The 18,538-nt window shown below is 42.4% G+C and overlaps 1 protein-coding gene across 1 annotated transcript in view; it reads left to right on the top strand.

Moving 5' to 3' along the window:
* The window catches only part of LOC112252952 (heat shock 70 kDa protein 12A), a 51,716-nt gene extending 34,991 nt beyond the window's left edge, over positions 1-16,725 (top strand). Inside the window, exons 7-12 of the mRNA XM_024424705.2 lie at positions 2,072-2,243; positions 4,649-4,735; positions 5,573-5,677; positions 5,956-6,214; positions 9,575-9,678; positions 12,050-16,725. Of these exons, the coding sequence (XP_024280473.1) occupies positions 2,072-2,243; positions 4,649-4,735; positions 5,573-5,677; positions 5,956-6,214; positions 9,575-9,678; positions 12,050-12,681 (1,359 nt within the window). The 3' untranslated portion in view covers positions 12,682-16,725. The remainder of the gene's footprint in view (positions 1-2,071; positions 2,244-4,648; positions 4,736-5,572; positions 5,678-5,955; positions 6,215-9,574; positions 9,679-12,049) is intronic.
* Positions 16,726-18,538: the final 1,813 nt, after the last annotated feature.

The following is an 18,538-nucleotide window of genomic DNA, read 5'->3' as shown; positions in this document are numbered from 1 at the left end:
TGACGTTAAAACAACTTGGAAAACTGATTGGATTTGCAAAAAGTCATCAACGTAAGGGAAAATGTATGCACTCACTGGATAAGAGCATCTGCTAAATGACTTTGGTATTTTTTTTAAACCCAACTTCTAACCTAAGTCCAATGACATGGTGACATGTTTTGGTGATTTCACATTGAATTTACGTTAGTGGACTCAAATGTGCAAATGTAAATCAGAACTAGACATTGAAATGACGTCTGAGCCCAGTGGAATGGGTGTGTCAGTCTGTCTGAGGCTGCAGCACCGGATAGAGACACCACCCTCCCCTCTGCAGTGAACAAAGAAGATGGACTGGGGAGAGAGAGGGAGAAGGGAGGGGGGAGAGAGAGGGAGAAGGGCTGGGGAGAGAGAGGGAGAAGGGAGGGGGAGAGGGGGAGAGAGGGAGGGGGAGAGAGAGGGAGAAGGGCTGGGGAGAGAGAGGGAGAAGGGAGGGGGAGAGAGAGGGAGAAGGGCTGGGGAGAGAGAGGGAGAAGGGCTGGGGAGAGAGAGGGAGAAGGGCTGTGGAGAGAGAGGGAGAAGGGAGGGGGAGAAGGGAGGGGGGGGAGAGAGAGGGAGAAGGGCTGGGGAGAGAGAGGGAGAAGGGAGGGGGAGAGAGAGGGAGAAGGGAGGGGGAGAGAGAGGGAGGAGGGAGAGAAAGATGGAGATGGCGAAGGAGAGATGTGAGATGGAAAGGAGAGAGGCTTTTTAGATGGCTTGACCACTTGATATCTGCAGTGGGGATTGAGGTACAGTAAGAGGGGGAGGATGTTCGGGGGGATGGCAGTGGTGGTGGGGGAGGCTGCGTATCTGCAGTGACTCAGCATCCTCTGGCTTTATAATCTATTATTGGCACTGGGGGAAGCAGGCACACCTCTCCCTTACCCGCTCCTCCCTCTTCAACTTTCCTCCTCCCTCTCCTCCGCTCCTTCACCACAACATGCAGATCTCACAGAGCGGAGGGATGTGATGCAATGCTCAGATTTTATACGTAGTCTGTCTTTTTCTGTGTGTATTGTGGATAGAAACACAAACCAGCCTGCACAGCATGTGTTCATTGATTGGTTTCCATTGTTCTGTTGATCGATAGGTTTCCATTGTTCTGTTGATCGATAGGTCTCCATTGTTCTGTTGATCGATAGGTCTCTGTTGTTCGATAGGTCTCCATTGTTCTGTTAATCGATAGGTCTGTTGTTTGATAGGTCTCTATTGTTCTGTTGATCGATAGGTATCCATTGTTCTGTTGATCGATAGGTCTCCATTGTTCTGTTGACTGCTAGGTCTCCATTGTTCTACTGTTCGATAGGTCTCCATTGTTCTGTTGATCGATAGGTCTCCATTGTTCTGTTGATCGATAGGTCCACATTCTCTGTTGTTCGATAGGTCTCCATTGTTCTGTTGATCGATAGGCCTCCATTGTTCTGTTGATCGATAGGCCTCCATTGTTCTGTTGATCGATAGGTCTCCATTGTTCTGTTGATCGATAGGTCTCCATTGTTCTGTTGATCGATAGGTCTCCATTGTTCTGTTGATCGATAGGTCTCCATTGTTCTGTTGATCGATAGGTCTCATTTGTTTCTGATGTTCGAATGCTGCAAAATCAGTGGTTGCTTGAGGAAATGTAATAGCTTTTGGAAATTCCTCTTATGTTAGGATCGTATGATTTAGTATTTTCCTGTTCAAATTTGTGGCTTGTCCAGATCCCCATACTTTCCTAAAAGCTATTTATCCTTTAGTAGTGAACTAGATTGTTTTATATTAATTATGGTTGTGTTAAATGGTTCCAGCTATAGATGGTATTTACACAGTATTGTATAAGTGTATATAGACAGTATATTTGCTTTTACAAAATTAATTATTTGAGTACTTATGGCCATATTGTCTTACTTCCTATTTGGAGGTATCTTGAACCCTTAGCATACCCTGAATACTTAGCAATGAGGGTTGACCACAGCAACTTACTAGGACAGTTATTCACAATGCTAGTTTTATTCGGATCCTGTTAAGGAAAAAGCAGATGTCCTGTATTTCCTGTCTGTGCTCTGCTTTCCTCTAGGCTGGTCTGGTTCCCCGTGACACCCCAGAGCAGCTGATCATCGCCCTTGAGCCTGAGGCAGCCTCCATCTACTGCCGCAAGCTCCGCCTCCACCAGATGATTGACATTGGCACCAAGACCACCCAGAATGGTTTCAGCCCCAATGAGAACGTGGGGGCAGGGATGACCCAGGGTAAATCCCACCCTGTGACCCCTAATTTGACAGCATGCGAATCAGCAATAGCAAATGACTCCCTCAAGCCTTTCCTCTCTCTCACTCATCACTCTTTTTTGTTTCGGGAAAGAGTTTTTGTTCTCCACAGATGATCTAAACCAGAGATTTAGAAGCTCGGTGACCTTCAGTCCTATCTATACGCTATTGACTGGGGATATGACTGAATGCCACTCACAGTAGCATTCACGTGCATGCATGGCAATTATTCATCTCCCCTTTCTTTTAGTTCAGCAGCTCATCAGCAGGGAGAATGTGTATTACACCTATGTTGGTTCAATTGACGTCACAGGGGCACGTGCCCCCTCAGATTTGTCCTGTTTAAAAATGAACAATATTATTTTCTTCTTTTTCTTTCTTTCTCTGTAATACTACTAGCCACCTAGCAATTTTATGAAGTTGTCTTTAGCCTGGATACATTCCCAGTCTCTCAACCTCATAACTACTACATTTCAGGCTATCCATCGAGTCTTAGCTGGCATGCACACAAAAAAAGCAAGTAATTACGAAACGTACTGAATAAGACTCCCAATCCTTTCAGTCCTTTACCCAGATTTTAGCAGAGGTGCAGAGAAAAAAATAACCACCTGTCCTTTAAAAAAGAAAAATAACCTCCAGTCAGGAGAATACAGACAGCTACATTTTTGGGGTTCATGACGCCCCTGATTGAATCCATTCTTCCAGTTGTCTGTGACCCTGGTGAGAGCCTGACATTTATCCAAGGTGTCAATTCAAAACTATATGCTCCAGTCCTTGAATGCCATGTATTTTATGACAAACAAATCATTTCTACCATCTGTCTAACATATTCCCTGAATGTGATTCACTTGTTATAGTAGTACTGCAGCTTTAGTTTGAATTCAATAGGATTCACCCACACATTCAGTAGAGGAAACGCTGTAAGACAACAGTGTACATGGTATACTGTCTTTAATAAGAACTGAGATGAGAGATGATTTACTGTACTGTATAGACAATTATTGTTGATTCTGAATACTCAGTGCAACAATAAGAAAACAGTATTCGCTCTTTAGCTGGGCACTTGTTGCCTTGCGGTTCTTGGATGAAGATCATTGCATTGACGGAATGGTCACTGCCTCCATCATGGTTTACAACACTAACTGCATGCTGTAACACAGCTGAAGGCTATTGCTGTCTCTTTGGAGCAGATGTGTTCCTATGTTTTTCCTTTATAGACTCTGTAATGGCCAGTTTCAGGCTGTGTCTGGTCAGCTTATGAACACATACTGTACGACTAGCAGAGTTTCTATGTTTCCTGTATATCTCTACATTCCTGTAAAATGCTTAGTTTGTTGTCCAAAATGGTGCTCAATGTGTCCCAAGGCCATATACAGGATTTCAGAACTAGTGAGGTCAATGTAGCGCCATCCAACGGATATATCTTTTACTAATAATAATTATGGAATATTAAGTTGGTTTGAAATTAACCCTGTGATGAATAGTCAGATTGTTTGTAGGCCTAGCGCCTTGCCTCCAGTAGTAATGCAGAGGTCAGAGAGAGGTCGGAAAAAAAGAAGAGGGTGCAAGTCAATATCCCCAAGTCTAATGCTGGGGTTTCCAACAGGATGTTACAACTCTTTATTGTGTTGGAAGAGAAGTGTACTCTCTGTCCAGCTGCTGCTGTTTCCTCCTTACATGATCTTTCCCATAATGGCTGCCCCTCTACTCGAGCAGCTTCCACCATCACTAACTCACAACATTCTCACAGCGTTCCTGGAAGTTTATTCCTTCATTTTGTTGTCTGTGTTTTGACATGTTGATGGAAGAGGTAATGCTGCCATAGATCGACCCCACTCTCACGCCTTCCTGAGAGCTAATAGGAGTAGAAAATTCCTCTTTCCTCTTTGTGCTTCCCAACTGTTGAAGGAAATGTCCTTCTGACGTCTTGATCGCTGTGGTCATGCTAGTACTACTGTCTCTTTGTGTTTTCAGCCAGTGATTACAAGGTCCGTATGTGATTAATCCCATCATTAGCCCATAAGTACTGATCATAAGAGCATTCTCCAGTTTTGAACATTGAGTGTAAAATGTCCTTGTTCTTTCATCCCTTTGCAACTAACACATTTTTTCCCTGTGTAGGAATACTATTTCATCAGCGACACACTGATAAAGCACAGTTTCAATATGAGTACATGAATTGAAACACTAGAAACTGTCAACCCAGAATCTCTGAGATGGGTACCTGCGGTGAAGCCATAGTCTAGAGTTCTATCGCTGACTTCACATCTAGACATCATGTAACCCTATCATCCTGTTGCTTGACTTACATTGTATGACCCACACAGCTTCACCGAAGCGCTTTCACCCTTCTCACACTCGGTCATTCTCTCTCTGTCAATAACCAGCCAAGGAGCCTGTCCGGAGCAAACGGCAGAGCCGCACCTTTTTGGTGGAAAATGTCATAGGGGAGCTTTGGTCGGAGCTGGAAGAAGGTAGAGTCTCTTTCTCTCTTTTACGCTTCGGTTTCTCTCTCTACATTATTTGCTCTTGCTGTTTCTTATACTGCTGATCATGCATTGTGCTGGTTATTCACTACCCTAAATGACAACGACATGCCTATTGAGTGGGAAGATCTTCTCTACTTAATGTCTTTCTAGTTTTTGCTTATAACCTCATGCTTTTACGGTCTAATCGGTTACTTTTCTCTACTAATCAAATGCTTCCTGTAGGTTTGGCTGGATGTTGACATGTCAGGGATCATATGGTTGTTTACATCAGTGGTTCCCAACCAGGGGTACTTGGACACCTGGGGGTACTTGGCCTATCCACAGGGGGTACTTATAAGACTTATGAGACCATATGTTTACTGGTAAAATGCACATGAAGGGGTACTTCAGGGGTACTCCAGGCAGAGCAAAATTCAGTTGGTGCTACAGTAAGCAAATAATGTTGGGAATCACTGGTTTAAATGACCACATAGTGATTACTGACCACTGTGACAGTGTGGGCATGGTGATAATATAAGTTATTCACTGTATGAAAGGACTGTAATCCAGTATAGCAATTGGTTTGTCCTCTATCTCCCTCCGCCATGCCCCTGATACAGTATAGTAGCTACACTGTATCTAGGTCGCTACTACCCACTTGGGATTTTAGGGCTTGACAGTATCATGACTACTCGTGTTCAACATCCTCTGAGTGTGTCCCAAAAACAGAAGCTGATTTTAGAGGAAAATGTTAGAAGTCATGCTTCAGAGGCGCTATTGGCTACCACTATAGTCTTCTGCCCCTTGTCCCCCAATGACATTTCTCTCGCTCCGTGTCGCCAGGTGACCGCTATGTGGTGGTTGACTGTGGTGGTGGAACGGTTGACCTCACGGTCCATCAGATACAGCTCCCCGAGGGACATCTCAAAGAGCTCTATAAGGCCTCAGGTACAGAGACTGCTCAATGCTCATATAGCAGCTCTTGCTGTATGCATGTTACACTGAGATGGATCTAGGCAGTGTCCTCAACACAACAACAATCACATTATTCTGGCTGTTATATTGCATTGTGGGGTGGATGCTTGGAGCCCTAGACTAAAAAATACTTTCATAGCAGAAGTGTAGCGGTAGGCTTAATCAGGGTCCATGCAACCAACTCTATGAGTTCTATGGACTCTTGAGTCATTTGAGCTGTTATTGACCGACACTCATTTTCGCCTTCTCAGGCGGTCCTTATGGCTCCATTGGTATTGACTATGAGTTTGAGAAGCTCCTGTGTAAGATCTTCGGGCCCGACTTCATCGACCAGTTTAAGATTAAGCGGCCGGCTGCCTGGGTGGATCTGATGATCGCGTTTGAGTCCAGGAAACGGGCGGCGGCCCCGGACAGGACCAACCCCCTGAACATCAACCTGCCCTTCTCCTTCATTGACTACTACAAGAAGTTCAGAGGTCACAGTGTGGAACACGCCCTGCGCAAGAGCAAGTGAGTGTGTGTGTGATTAGGGAGAAGGGTTAGAGGACTGGTACAGGATACCGCGCACACCGAAAGTCTAGAGCTCAATCAACTCCCTATTGAGTGAATACCCTATTACCCAAGCATGTGTCTGAATGATATGTCCTAGCTGTCAGATGTAATATACACTGAGGGTACAAAAAATAGGAACACCTGCTCTTTCCATGACATAGACTGATGTCATGTGCTAAATCCACTTCAACAGCCGGAAGCAGGTCAAAAAGGTAACTCAAATAACCATATTCAACCAAGCTAATTTCCAATTCCTATGAAATGTTTGATTACAGAGGTAGCAAAACTGTACTTCTCCCCCACTTAACATACTACTTGACCAGTTGGGCCCAAGCTTGCTGTACAACATTAAAACCCATTCAGTCTGTCTGCAAACAGGCTCTCAAAGTGCTCGATAGGAAGCCCAATAGTCATCATCACTGTTATATCCTCAGAAAGCATGAGCTCCTGAGTTGGGAAAATCTTGTGGAATACACCTACTCATGTCTCGTATTCAAGATCCTAAATGGCCTGGCTCTCCCTCCACTTAGTACTTTTGTTAAACAGAAAACCCAAACCCATGGCAGCAGATCCACAAGGTCTGCCATGAGAGGTGACTGAATAGTTCCGTTAAGGAAGAGCACCTTTAGTCAATCTGCTTTCTCTGTGAGAGCTTCCCATGTCGGGAACACACTTCCATCAGACACACAACTGCACCACCTATCGCACCTTCACAAAAAACTTGAAGACATGGCTAAAGGCCAATCAGACTTGTGAACATAATCCCTAACTGTGTATTGTCGCTTTCCATGTTGTCTGTAGCTTGTGAGATGTGGAAACACTGTTGCTTTTATATATTTTGTTTTGTTGCTTTTCGTGTTAGGTTCCTCTGTCTGTGTGCTACGTGTTGCTTGTTCTATGTTGCTCTGCATGTGCTCACTGCTCATTGTTTTGTCTGTATTGTTATTGTAATTGTTTTTAATAACCTGCCCAGGGATTGCGTTGGAAAATTAGCCGGTTGGATACACCGGTACTTTTACAGAAACGTTTATTAATGTGCACTGTCCCTGTAAAAATAAACTCAAAAATAAACTCAGTGTAGATAAAGGGGAGGAGACAGGTTAAATAATGATTTTTAAGCTCATTCTTAGGAAGAAACTCACTATTAGGAAGTGATTCTTTGTACACTCAGTGCATGTTTACTTGGTGTATACATGTATCCATGTGAATACACACAAGCTTCCTCTGCACAGATTTCATTTTTATTACAGAAACATGTAATGACCAACTTGCGACATATTACAATATATTTTCCATTATATACCAGGGAATTCAGAATTCACCACCTTTCCCCCTCCACTACCTCAGTCAGCTCATTAAGAGACAGCAGGGTTCTCTATACTAAGCCAGACTAGAGAGTGATATCAGAGTGATACAGGGTCTTTATGTAAGCAAGCTTTATTTGAATGTTATTCAGTCATTTTTTTATGAATTCAAGTGCACAATACTGCACCAAACATTAATTTGGGTAAAACTACTACTGTCCATACTACAGTGTGTAAGCAGGAAGAAAGCATTTCAGACTTGTGTCTTGGCTGAAATAATTTGACCTGAATGAACCTGAGTGAGAATACTTAGTCAGCTACTTACACTAGTCTAGTGTATTGTACATACACTAGACTAGTATCTCACTTTGATACCACCCTGTAGTCTGGGTGTTAACAGTCGTGTCTTGCATGCGTACAGTTTTTCATCTCTTATTAAAATCATGGGACCCTTAAAGACATTCAGATTCCCGAAACCTGAGCCTCCAGTGGGCCTGTGGGCCCTCTGACTCACAGTCATAACTGTAAATCATTTAGTCTGTCTCAATCTGCTGGAGAAGCCTTTGTGTGAAAGAGTGTGTGTATGTGTGCACTGGCAAGCACACACACTCACAAACACCTGGGAGAATACTCAAACGATACCAGATGTGTTCTATACACTCCTATAAGATATGTTATATGGGTTTCCGAGTGGCGCAACCGTCTAAGGCACTGCATCTCAGTGCGAGAGGTGTCACTACAGACCCTGGTTCTATTCCAGGCTGTATCACAACCAGCCATGATTGGAAGTCCCATAGGGTGGTGCACAATTGGCCCAGCGTCATCCAGGTTAGGGTTTGGCTGGGGTAGGCCGTCGTAAATAAGAATTTGTTCTTATCTGACTTGCCTAGTTAAATAAAGTTTAAATAAAATGTTACAACAAGAGCAGAGTGAGGGGAAGGAGTATACAGTACATATATAAAATTTAAAAAACACTCATCTCATGAAAGAAACTCACTTGAGCTACTGTATTGAGGCAGACACCACTTATCCATTGTTCTCCTACAGACATAAATGTAACCCACCAGCTCATTTTGGGTCTTATTTAGCAACATTTTAAATTGTGTTTTTTGACACTGGATAAAAGAAGATACTCAGAGCCACAACATGGTATATCATACACTGAGAAAATGGCCCTTGAATGTTTTCCTACTTGGGAGCTCGTCTTTGTCGACACCCCTTCAGCATCGTTCACACCCTCTTAAGCCTTGGCCTCATGGGAATCTGGAGATGGATGGGGCTATGTGCTAAACAGTAGGCTATAACTAGCAATGCAAAGGGTTTTCTGAGCTACAACTAATATTACAACACAGCGAGCCAGCAAACTAACATTGGCTAGCTAGCTAACAGTATGCTTTAACTTCCAATTAAAACGACTTTCTGACTAAATTAGAAATGGATAATATCTGACTCTTTCCCATATACATGGATGAACGGTTGTTTGGCCTGTTGTGTCAAGTCATTCCGGTTCACACTGACGGTGTACAGAAAGTAGTCCAACACAACTTTTCCCCACTGAAATTCAGGGCAGCAATGTTGTTGAGAGCAGTAGCAACACTTTTGCAGTTCTCCTTGGCTAACATATCTTTCATAAAAGCCTCAGTAAGTAAGGACACATATGTTCAAATGTCTCTCCTGTGAAGTAGGGACATGTGACATATGCCCAGCTTCCTGAAACGGGTCACCAATATATTCCATAGAGAGCTCACTGTGTTAAATCTCCATATAGATCATATACCAAGCACACGGGGTAAAACGTAGTGGAAGACACAATGATTTCCTTATGTCCATTCAGGGGACTGTAAAAAAAGGTTTTGTTTCCTAAAGACATCATAGGTCACATACTGTACTGACAGAGAAGGAAGACTGGTTCATGGTGCATTGTATCAGTGCTTTTACAGTAGCCTACCAATCTACTGGTAATCAGAGCAGGGTCAATAATGGCATGCTTATCTCTCCTCTCTTGTCTCTGCAGTGTGGATTTTGTGAAGTGGTCCTCCCAGGGCATGCTGAGAATGAACCCTGATGCCATGAATGCCCTCTTCAAGCCCACAATAGACCACATCATTCAGCACCTCAGTGAGTAGCAGCTCTTACTAATACAAACCCCATTTTTGTTAAACACTGAGGGACTACATATACAGTCGTGGCCAAAGGTTTTGAGAATGACACAAATATAAATACATTTTCACAAAGTCTGCTGCCTCCGTTTGTATGATGGCAATTTGTATATACTCCAGAATGTTATAAAGAGTGATCAGATGAATTGCAATTAATTTCAAAGTCCCTCTTTGCCATGCAAATGAACTGAATCCCCAAAAAACATTTCCACTGCATTTCAGCCCTTCTACAAAAGGACCAGCTGACATCATGTCAGTGATTCTCTCGTTAACACAGATATGAGTGTTGACGAGGACAAGGCTGGAGATCACTCTGTCGTGCTGATTGAGTTCGAATAACAGACTGGAAGTTTCAAAAGGAGGGTGGTGCTTGGAATCATTGTTTTTCCTCTGCCAACCATGGTTACCTGCAAGGAAACACGTGCCGTTATCATTGCTTTGCACAAAAAGGGCTTCACAGGCAAGGATATTGCTGCCAATAAGAATTCACCTAAATCAACAATTTATCGGATCATCAAGAACTTCAAGAAGAGCGGTTCAATTGTTGTGACGAAGGCTTCAGGGCACCCAAGAAAGTCCAGAAAGCGCCAGAACCGTCTCCTAAAGTTGATTTAGCTGCGGGATCGGGGCACCACCAGTACAGAGCTTGCTCAGGAATGGCAGCAGGCAGGTATGAGTGCATCTCACGCACGTTGAGGCGAAGACTTTTGGAGGATGGCCTGGTGTCAAGAAGGGCAGCAAAGAAGCCACTTCTCTCCAGGAAAAACATTGGGGACAGACTGATATTCTGCAAAAGGTACAGGGATTGGACTGCTGAGGACTGGAGTAAAGTAATTTTCTCTGATGAATCCCCTTTCTGATTGTTTGGGGCATCAGGACAAAAGCTTGTCCAGAGAAGACAAGGTGAGCGCTACCATCAGTCCTGTGTCATGCCAACAGTAAAGCATCCTGAGACCATTCATGTGTGGGGTTGCTTCTCAGCCAAGGGAGTGGGGCTCACTCACAATTTTGCCTAAGAACAAAGCCACGAATAAAGAATGGTACCAACATATCCTCTGAGAGCAACTTCTTCCAACCATCCAGGAACAATTTGGTGACGAACAGTGCCTTTTCCAGCATGATGGAGCACCTTGCCATAAGGCAAAAGTGACAACTAAGTGGCTCGGGGAACAAAACATCACAATATTTTGGGTCCATGGCCAGGAAACTCGCCAAACATTAATCCCATTGAGAACTTGTGGTCAATCCTCAAGAGGCGGGTGGGCAAACAAAACCCCACAAATTCTGACAAACTCCAAGCATTGATTATGCAAGAATGGGCTGCCATCAGTCAGAATGTGGACGAGAAGTTAATTGACAGCATGCCAGGGCGGATTGCAGAGGTCTTGAAAAAGAAGGGTCAACACTGCAAATAGTGACTCTTTGCATCAACCTCATGTAATTGCCAATAAAAGCCTTTGACACTTATGAAATGCTTGTAATTATACTTCAGTATTCCATAGTAACATCTGACAAAAATATCTAAAGACCCTGAAGCAGCAAACTTTGTGGAAATTAATATTTGTGTCATTCTCAAAACTTTTGGCCACGACTGTACTGTAGTGTCTGAGAGATATAGCCTGTGATGATTATACAGTAGGAAGCTGTCAATGTGTTTGCCTGCAAGGGTTGAAACCTGAAAGGCAAATCAGCGTGAGTGAAAGACTCAGTGTGGAAATGGTGTCAGTCATCCATTTTTATGAGCTGAGGTTTCTGAACTTACAATCAAAATGGCTGAGGTTCCCAATGCTTCCTTGTAACTCGCAAATCAAAGGTTTAGAAATACTGCAGTCTATCTAATGCTAATCTAATCTATTGGTCCTGCTGCTGTCTTGAAAAAGAGACATATCTCCACTGACCTAGATGAATAAAGCATGATTATGTTTTCAGTTTGGATCATCTCCATACAGTACGTGAGCTTCCCACCCAGGCTTAATTGAAAGCATGCCCATCCCATTCCAAGCTCAAGGGAGTTGAGATCCCGAAGAGTCATTTGGGGAGTGCACACGGTACCCCTAAGTGTTCCTCTCACTGTACATTGAGCAGTCTTCCCAGTACTCCCACCTAGAATAAACCAACCTACTACAATAATGCATGCAGTGGTTTTGGACAGAGAGTAAGAAGTGGGTCACATTACTGAATTCCTAGAGTAAACAACTTGTTTGTTGAAGAGGTTTTTAATGGAGTTACTAATGGCATAACACATCTGCTAATGCCTGCAGAAAATTGACATTTTACTTCACATACTGTAGAGTAGAACTCCTGTTGAATAATAACTATCTTCCTTTCAGCTGACCTCTTTGATAAGCCGGAGGTGTGTGACATCAAGTTCCTGTTCCTGGTGGGCGGCTTCGCTGAGTCGCCGCTGCTGCAGCAGGCGGTGCAGAACATGCTGCATGGCCGCAGTCGCATCATCATCCCCCACGACGTGGGCCTCACCATCCTCAAGGGGGCCGTCCTCTTTGGCCTGGACCCCAGCGTCATCAAGGTGCGCCGCTCGCCCCTTACCTACGGCGTGGGCGTCCTCAACCGCTACGTAGAGGGCAAGCACCCACCTGACAAGATGCTGGTGAAGGACGGCACGCGCTGGTGCACCGATGTCTTCGACACCTTCATTGTGTGCGACCAGTCCGTGGCCCTGGGCGAGACGGTGAAGCGCAGCTACACGCCCGCCAAGCCCAGCCAGCAGGTCATCATCATCCACATCTACTGCTCGGAGAAGGAGGGCGTGGGCTTCATTAGCGAGCCGGGCGTGAGGAAGTGCGGCACGCTGCGGCTGGATGTGACTGGTACGGAAACCAGCGCCGCACGCCGTGAGATCCAGACGCACATGCAGTTCGGGGACACGGAGATCCGGGCCATGGCGGTGGACGTGGCCACCTCGCGTACTGTCAAGGCTAGCATCGATTTCCTCGCTCAGTAAATAGCGTGACAGAACCAGAGGGTCAAAAGGTCATAGGAAGTGAAATCTCCAGCAGCACAGCACACAATGAACCAGAGGACAGTGGCTAGAATACTGTAGCAGTATATTGATCTTTAGGCCTGTTCAAATTCCCTGTAGCATGATAAGTGCTAGTTTGTTTCTGCTTTAACTAACTCCTTGGTCAGAAACAAACAAGCTCTCAGGTTTTCTACCATCTGTGTATGTACTGTGTCTAGTCTTAAATGCAGGCTATATTGATGTGATCTGCTCTAGAGATTTACACAGACTTGCAGATATTGCTACTGATACATGCAGCCTTGTTTCAGGTTCATTGTGTGTTATCTGTAGTTAGTGTGCTGTAGCTGTTTTAGGTCATGGTAGATGGATACTGTAGTGGATACTGTAGTACTCCTCTTACAGTGACAACATCATGCTATGACACAATGCTGCACAAACCTCAGTGTCCTCTTCAACCCTGGCTCATGGGACCGTCTTTTCATAACTCCTATGATTATTAAGACATTTAAAACCAAACCCCTGGGGCTTCCATGAACTCATTCCACGGAGGGCCGAGTGTGTGCAGGTTTTGGGTTTTTCCTTTCAATTAAGACCTAGATAACCAGGTGAGGGGAGTTCCTTACTAACTAGTGACCTTAATTAATCAATCAAGTACAAGGGTGGAGCGAAATCCCGCAGACACTCGTCCCTCCGTGGAATAAGTTTGACACGTGCTTAACAGGGTAGCTTTCGAATCTGTATTTATCTCTACCGTCTCCTGTGGTTCGGCCCAAGATGTCATAAAAAGGAGTTCTATTACCATACGAAAACAAACTTGGTGCATTAGCTTTAAAAATGTTTGGTCAAATTTAGTCAGACAGTCTCCTATCCTGTCAACAATATATGTTTAATGGTTTATTGTGTACTGCGAACAAATCTGTGTTGGAAATATAGAGAGACTAACAGCCACCTGTTTAGACACCAGGCTAAAGACATTAATTTCTCACAAACAACGTAAAAATCCACCTCACTGTTTAATATGTTGCGCTGATCCACAGCCAAATATATATCCTTGAATGTGAAAAGTGGCAGAGTTGACAATGCTGCTAGCTGAACCTGCAAACTGATTTGAATATAACCATTGCCATGTGCTTTGTGCTTTGTTGTTGCCTTCATTTGTTATGCTTATGATTCAACGGAGGACAAAAAGCCACTTAATTTCCTTTTTGAATATTTCATATTCCGGAGATTTCTGTACAATTGCAGGCCCATAAAAAGGAAAGATTACATTGAAAATATGTTTATTTCTGTAAATACAGTATTTAAATATTGTACAGATTTTTTGCGTTATTATTTTAGCAGCTTTAGAACAGAGAGTGTGTGCTTTCACGCAGACACCTTATTTCATTATTCTCACCAGCCATGCATGGCATGTCAAGGCAGAATTTGAATGGCATATTCATCGACAATGAGTGAAAGTGAACGTTGCCTGTGTTGCTCTGCGATTGAAAAAAAACTTGAATACCTTTGCCCTTAAAACATGAGTGGTTATTGTTATGGAACATGGAGTTTCTTTGGGTTGGGAAAACCATTTTTAATTATTTTTTTATTAAATGTTTTTATTGTTATTGGTAAGACAGGTACACATGGACAAGAAACAAGTGACAAAACCAAACAGGACAAAGATTTCCCATTCCACAGAACTTCCCTAACCCATTGTATGATTAGTGGTTCACAGTAGCAGTCTACAGAGTCATGCGCTGATGAAAGAGCAATTACGTTTCTTTCACTACCGATGTAGGATCTTAATTTGATCCCTCTTTTGTTGATGAGAATTTTCCTGCACAGCAGGAAGTGCAAACTTGTAGTATATTCAAAGTTTAAAAAGGCTTCTAAAGTTTGTAATTTCCACTTTAACATTTCATTTGCCCTAACTTAAAATGTATCATACCCTACTAAAAAATGTCCATTAATTATAATCCACATAATAATTCACATTTCCTGTTGCTGCTGGATTATTTGACAAATTGACTCAAATTAAGATCCTACATCTGCAGCCTCATGCATACGTGCTACAGATATTTCCATGTGGGTAAATCATTTTGTTTGCTGTGCAACTGTCAATTTGTATTTAGTTTAGATTACATTTTTTAAATTGGTTTGGTTTATGAAAAACCTGCATTCTGGTTTATGGAAAACCTGTATTCTACATTCAAATAATCGATAGTAAATATTTGTTGGCTCTTTCTAACGACAGTAATTGCCCATTCAAAACTATCCTTCAACCACCCTGCAAATAATATAAAGTGACAGTTCCAAATCTCTGCCCTTCTCTCCCAAACAATAGTAATACAAGAGCAATAACACCTTGCAATTACAAGGTGTTGTTCCTTACCACGATCTAACACAACCATGAAACATTTTTGTGCTGTGCTTCCATTCTTACATTTGCTTCAAGGCTGCAGCTACTGGAAGTATTATCCCCTAAATCAAGTATCGATGGAAGGAAACAGCAAAATAAAAACAACTTGATATTTGAAATTCTATAACCTTGTTTCAATGAAAAAATAAAGATACAATTAATAGCTTTGCAAGTTATAGCGCAGACAATGCAGGATAACCTTATTTGAAGGTTTATGGTCTTTCTTCAGTGTTCCTCTATGAGAACCCTACACTAAGGGGTTTAAAACTCAGATTCGAAATGAGATCTTCACGGAAAACTCTGAATTTAGGTTGGTCTCCGTTGATTTGTTGATGTGAAAAAGTGCACAAGCTTTGATCTATGATGCTGCCTATGGCACTCTCCTGCAATGCACGTTTTGCATGAGTAACTCTTTACGAATGGTGAGAAAACAATTTCTAGCAACACTTTTTTAGGTTTGAGGTTTAGATGTGGTGATAATGTTACACCACCATGTGTGGAGAAAAGTGTGGCCTTTTCAAATCCAGATGCAAGGACAAATGAACCATTGACTGTGAAGGCAACGTTTGTACATGTCCCAATCACTCATCTCACCCACTGTTATCAGAGCAGATCTGTTCAATCTGTGGAAAGCCCTGAAGTGCTTTCTCCATCCTAATAACTAATATCATATTAATCTATATGTCATGTTAATCTAGCTGCACATTCCCCATCCCCACCATTATATGGACGTCAATGTATGACTACTAAGTTGAAGGAAATAAAAATACATCATTTTGTTTCTTTAATGTATTTCTACTTTGATAAATACCATGTATTTTGTGCAGCCTCCAGTATATTGTAATGCACAAGATGCTGTATGTAGCTGCTTTACTGTATACTCAAAGCTATGTCAGAATTGTATGTTTAGCTAAAGTTTGCATTGTATGTAGTTTATAATGCAGAAGAAGATGACAACTGGCACGCTAAAGAGAGTAAATATGTTGAATTATATGGTAATTTATGAATCTGGAGTTGAATGGGTGGATAGGAAATTAAGGAGCATAATTGTAGCTAGCTTCTGCATACCAAAATAGAAAGTGCTTAACTCTTAATCTAGATTTTAAAATATTACAGGACATACAAGTTCACTGCTACTTGATTCTGTGCTTGTTGTAGAACAAGTGACTTCACTATTCTGCCAAATTTGACATTCTTACTTAATGTTTCACAAATCACATTTTTCAGTTTATCTTTGGGTTGACACACATGTGATTTTTCTACTGTTGAGTTACAAGTCTCCTGCTCTTACCATTTTAACTAAAATGTGTTGTATCCACAGCCAAACTGTCATCCAATAAAATGTAGGTGTATTTCAAAGAATATCTGACGACCTGTTGTTATTAGTTTCTGGTGTCATGACAGCCTGAGGGCATGCTGGTTTTATGACATACAGTACATGATACACATCAAAAACACATATGACAACCCTTCACACATAAATAACAGGAAGAAAGGCAAAAAACAGACTATATAATGCTTTTACATTTTGCCAGTGCATTGTGTGTAACCAGTCAAATGTGTTTTATCACTAATATTGGAAACAACAGCTACAATGTATTCTGCAATAAATCAAAAGTTTGGAAATCCAATTCAAGCTCATTTTATTTGTCTATGTATTCTCTTCAGTGTTGGGAACATTTGATGAGGAAAGTCCAACACAGCTGCAGATCTTTAAATGGGTGTGACCAATTTGGATCTTTGCCCTCGGGAGCCAAAAACGAGAATATCTGAATAGCAATACTGCTCTCCAGTGGATATTTTTAGAAACTACAGTACCTGAGACACGTAATAGCATTGAAATTATGGAATATCTTGTACTGTGTGTAGTGATACCCTGCTTCACCAACTGTACCTGTTTTTGAGACAGTTCCAACTCAGTGGTCTATATCTCCATGATAATAAGAGATACATTATTTCCAACTTTGGTGCTCATCTGTTTCTGATCTCTCCACCCAGTCCAGAAGAGTTTATAGGGAGAAAGAACAGTAGATCAAGATTAAGCTCCAGCTGTTTTTGTTGAAATCCAAGACTAATTGACGTGCACTGTGTCAAGTTGTGACGTTATGGAGACATGGCTCCATATTGTCCTCTGGCTGCCAGTGTCTATTAGACCTAATGGCTTTGGAGTGCCTTATGTAGTAGTACTCCTGTAGTACAACGATGATTGGTACAATTTGTCCCGGGTTTGATAACAGAAGTTGTGAAATAAGCTCTGGCTTCAAACCAGCCTCACTGTGCTATTCTCTACTTGTACTGCTGTGCCATTATTCAATTCACATGTACATAGTTTTGGATTATACTGTAAATCCTATGCTAAATTGTAGTTAGCCTCAAGCACCCTTGCTAATGATCCAACAAGCTGAATATGAAACTAAACACAGGCACTTCTTATTCAATCACCGTGTGCATTTAGGAGCGAGTGTGTTATTCTAACAGGAGTGTTAGTGGAGAGGCTCTCAACCCCACACAGGGCAAGGATGTTTTTAGTTGGTGGATGTGTGAGAGGGGGATGGGGAGGGTGTGGGCGCTAGATAGGTGCGCTGGTTGCCCCCAAAATGGCTAGAAAGTAGGGCAGTTGCTACGGCAATTTCAAGGGGGAAATCTCTCGAAGTAGGCCCTTCAGTTGCTGGTGTGATCCCTCCCACACACTCTCACATACTCTTACACACTCATATTCTCTGTCAGAGAAGCAGTGAGGTTTGGTGCTGTGTGTGCTCGTCTACCAATAACATAATGCAGAGGAAAAGTGGGAGCTTGACACGTTTTCTTTCCTCTGTCAGATTTTCTAGCCATTATTTGATTTCATTAATATTTGTTTGGTTAGCAGACACACTTATCTATGAGATGAGTGTCACTGAATGTTGATGAGAGGTCTGTTTGGGTAACCTCCCTCCCTTCCCACACACGCACACCCACAATCACACACACACACACACACACACACACACACACACACACAGACACATACATGCACTAACAAACTGTGTACATGGGAGGAATGAGGCTGTCTAGACTGTGAGGCCCATCCAGACTGTAATATATTCCAGCTCCAATTACAGTAACAGAATCCAGTGTTAGAAAGACCCGAGACAGATGTATTGGTCTGGAAGGCAAACAACATATGACTGCATGTTTAGATTTTTTTGTGTGAGTTTTATATGACTAACTGTTAGATATTCTAGTAGGGGGTTTACATGACTAACTGTTAGATATTCTAGTAGGGGGTTAATATCAACAACCGAGATATTCTAGTAGGGGATTTATATGACTAACTGTTAGATATTCTAGTAGGGGGTTAATATCAACAACCAAGATATTCTAGTAGGGGATTTATATGACTAACTGTTAGATATTCTAGTAGGGGGTTTATATCAACAACTGTTAGATATTCTAGTA

This window comes from Oncorhynchus tshawytscha, linkage group LG06 (assembly GCF_018296145.1).
Source record: "Oncorhynchus tshawytscha isolate Ot180627B linkage group LG06, Otsh_v2.0, whole genome shotgun sequence".
Taxonomy (NCBI): domain Eukaryota; kingdom Metazoa; phylum Chordata; class Actinopteri; order Salmoniformes; family Salmonidae; genus Oncorhynchus; species Oncorhynchus tshawytscha.
This window is presented reverse-complemented; position numbering and strand designations above follow the sequence as displayed.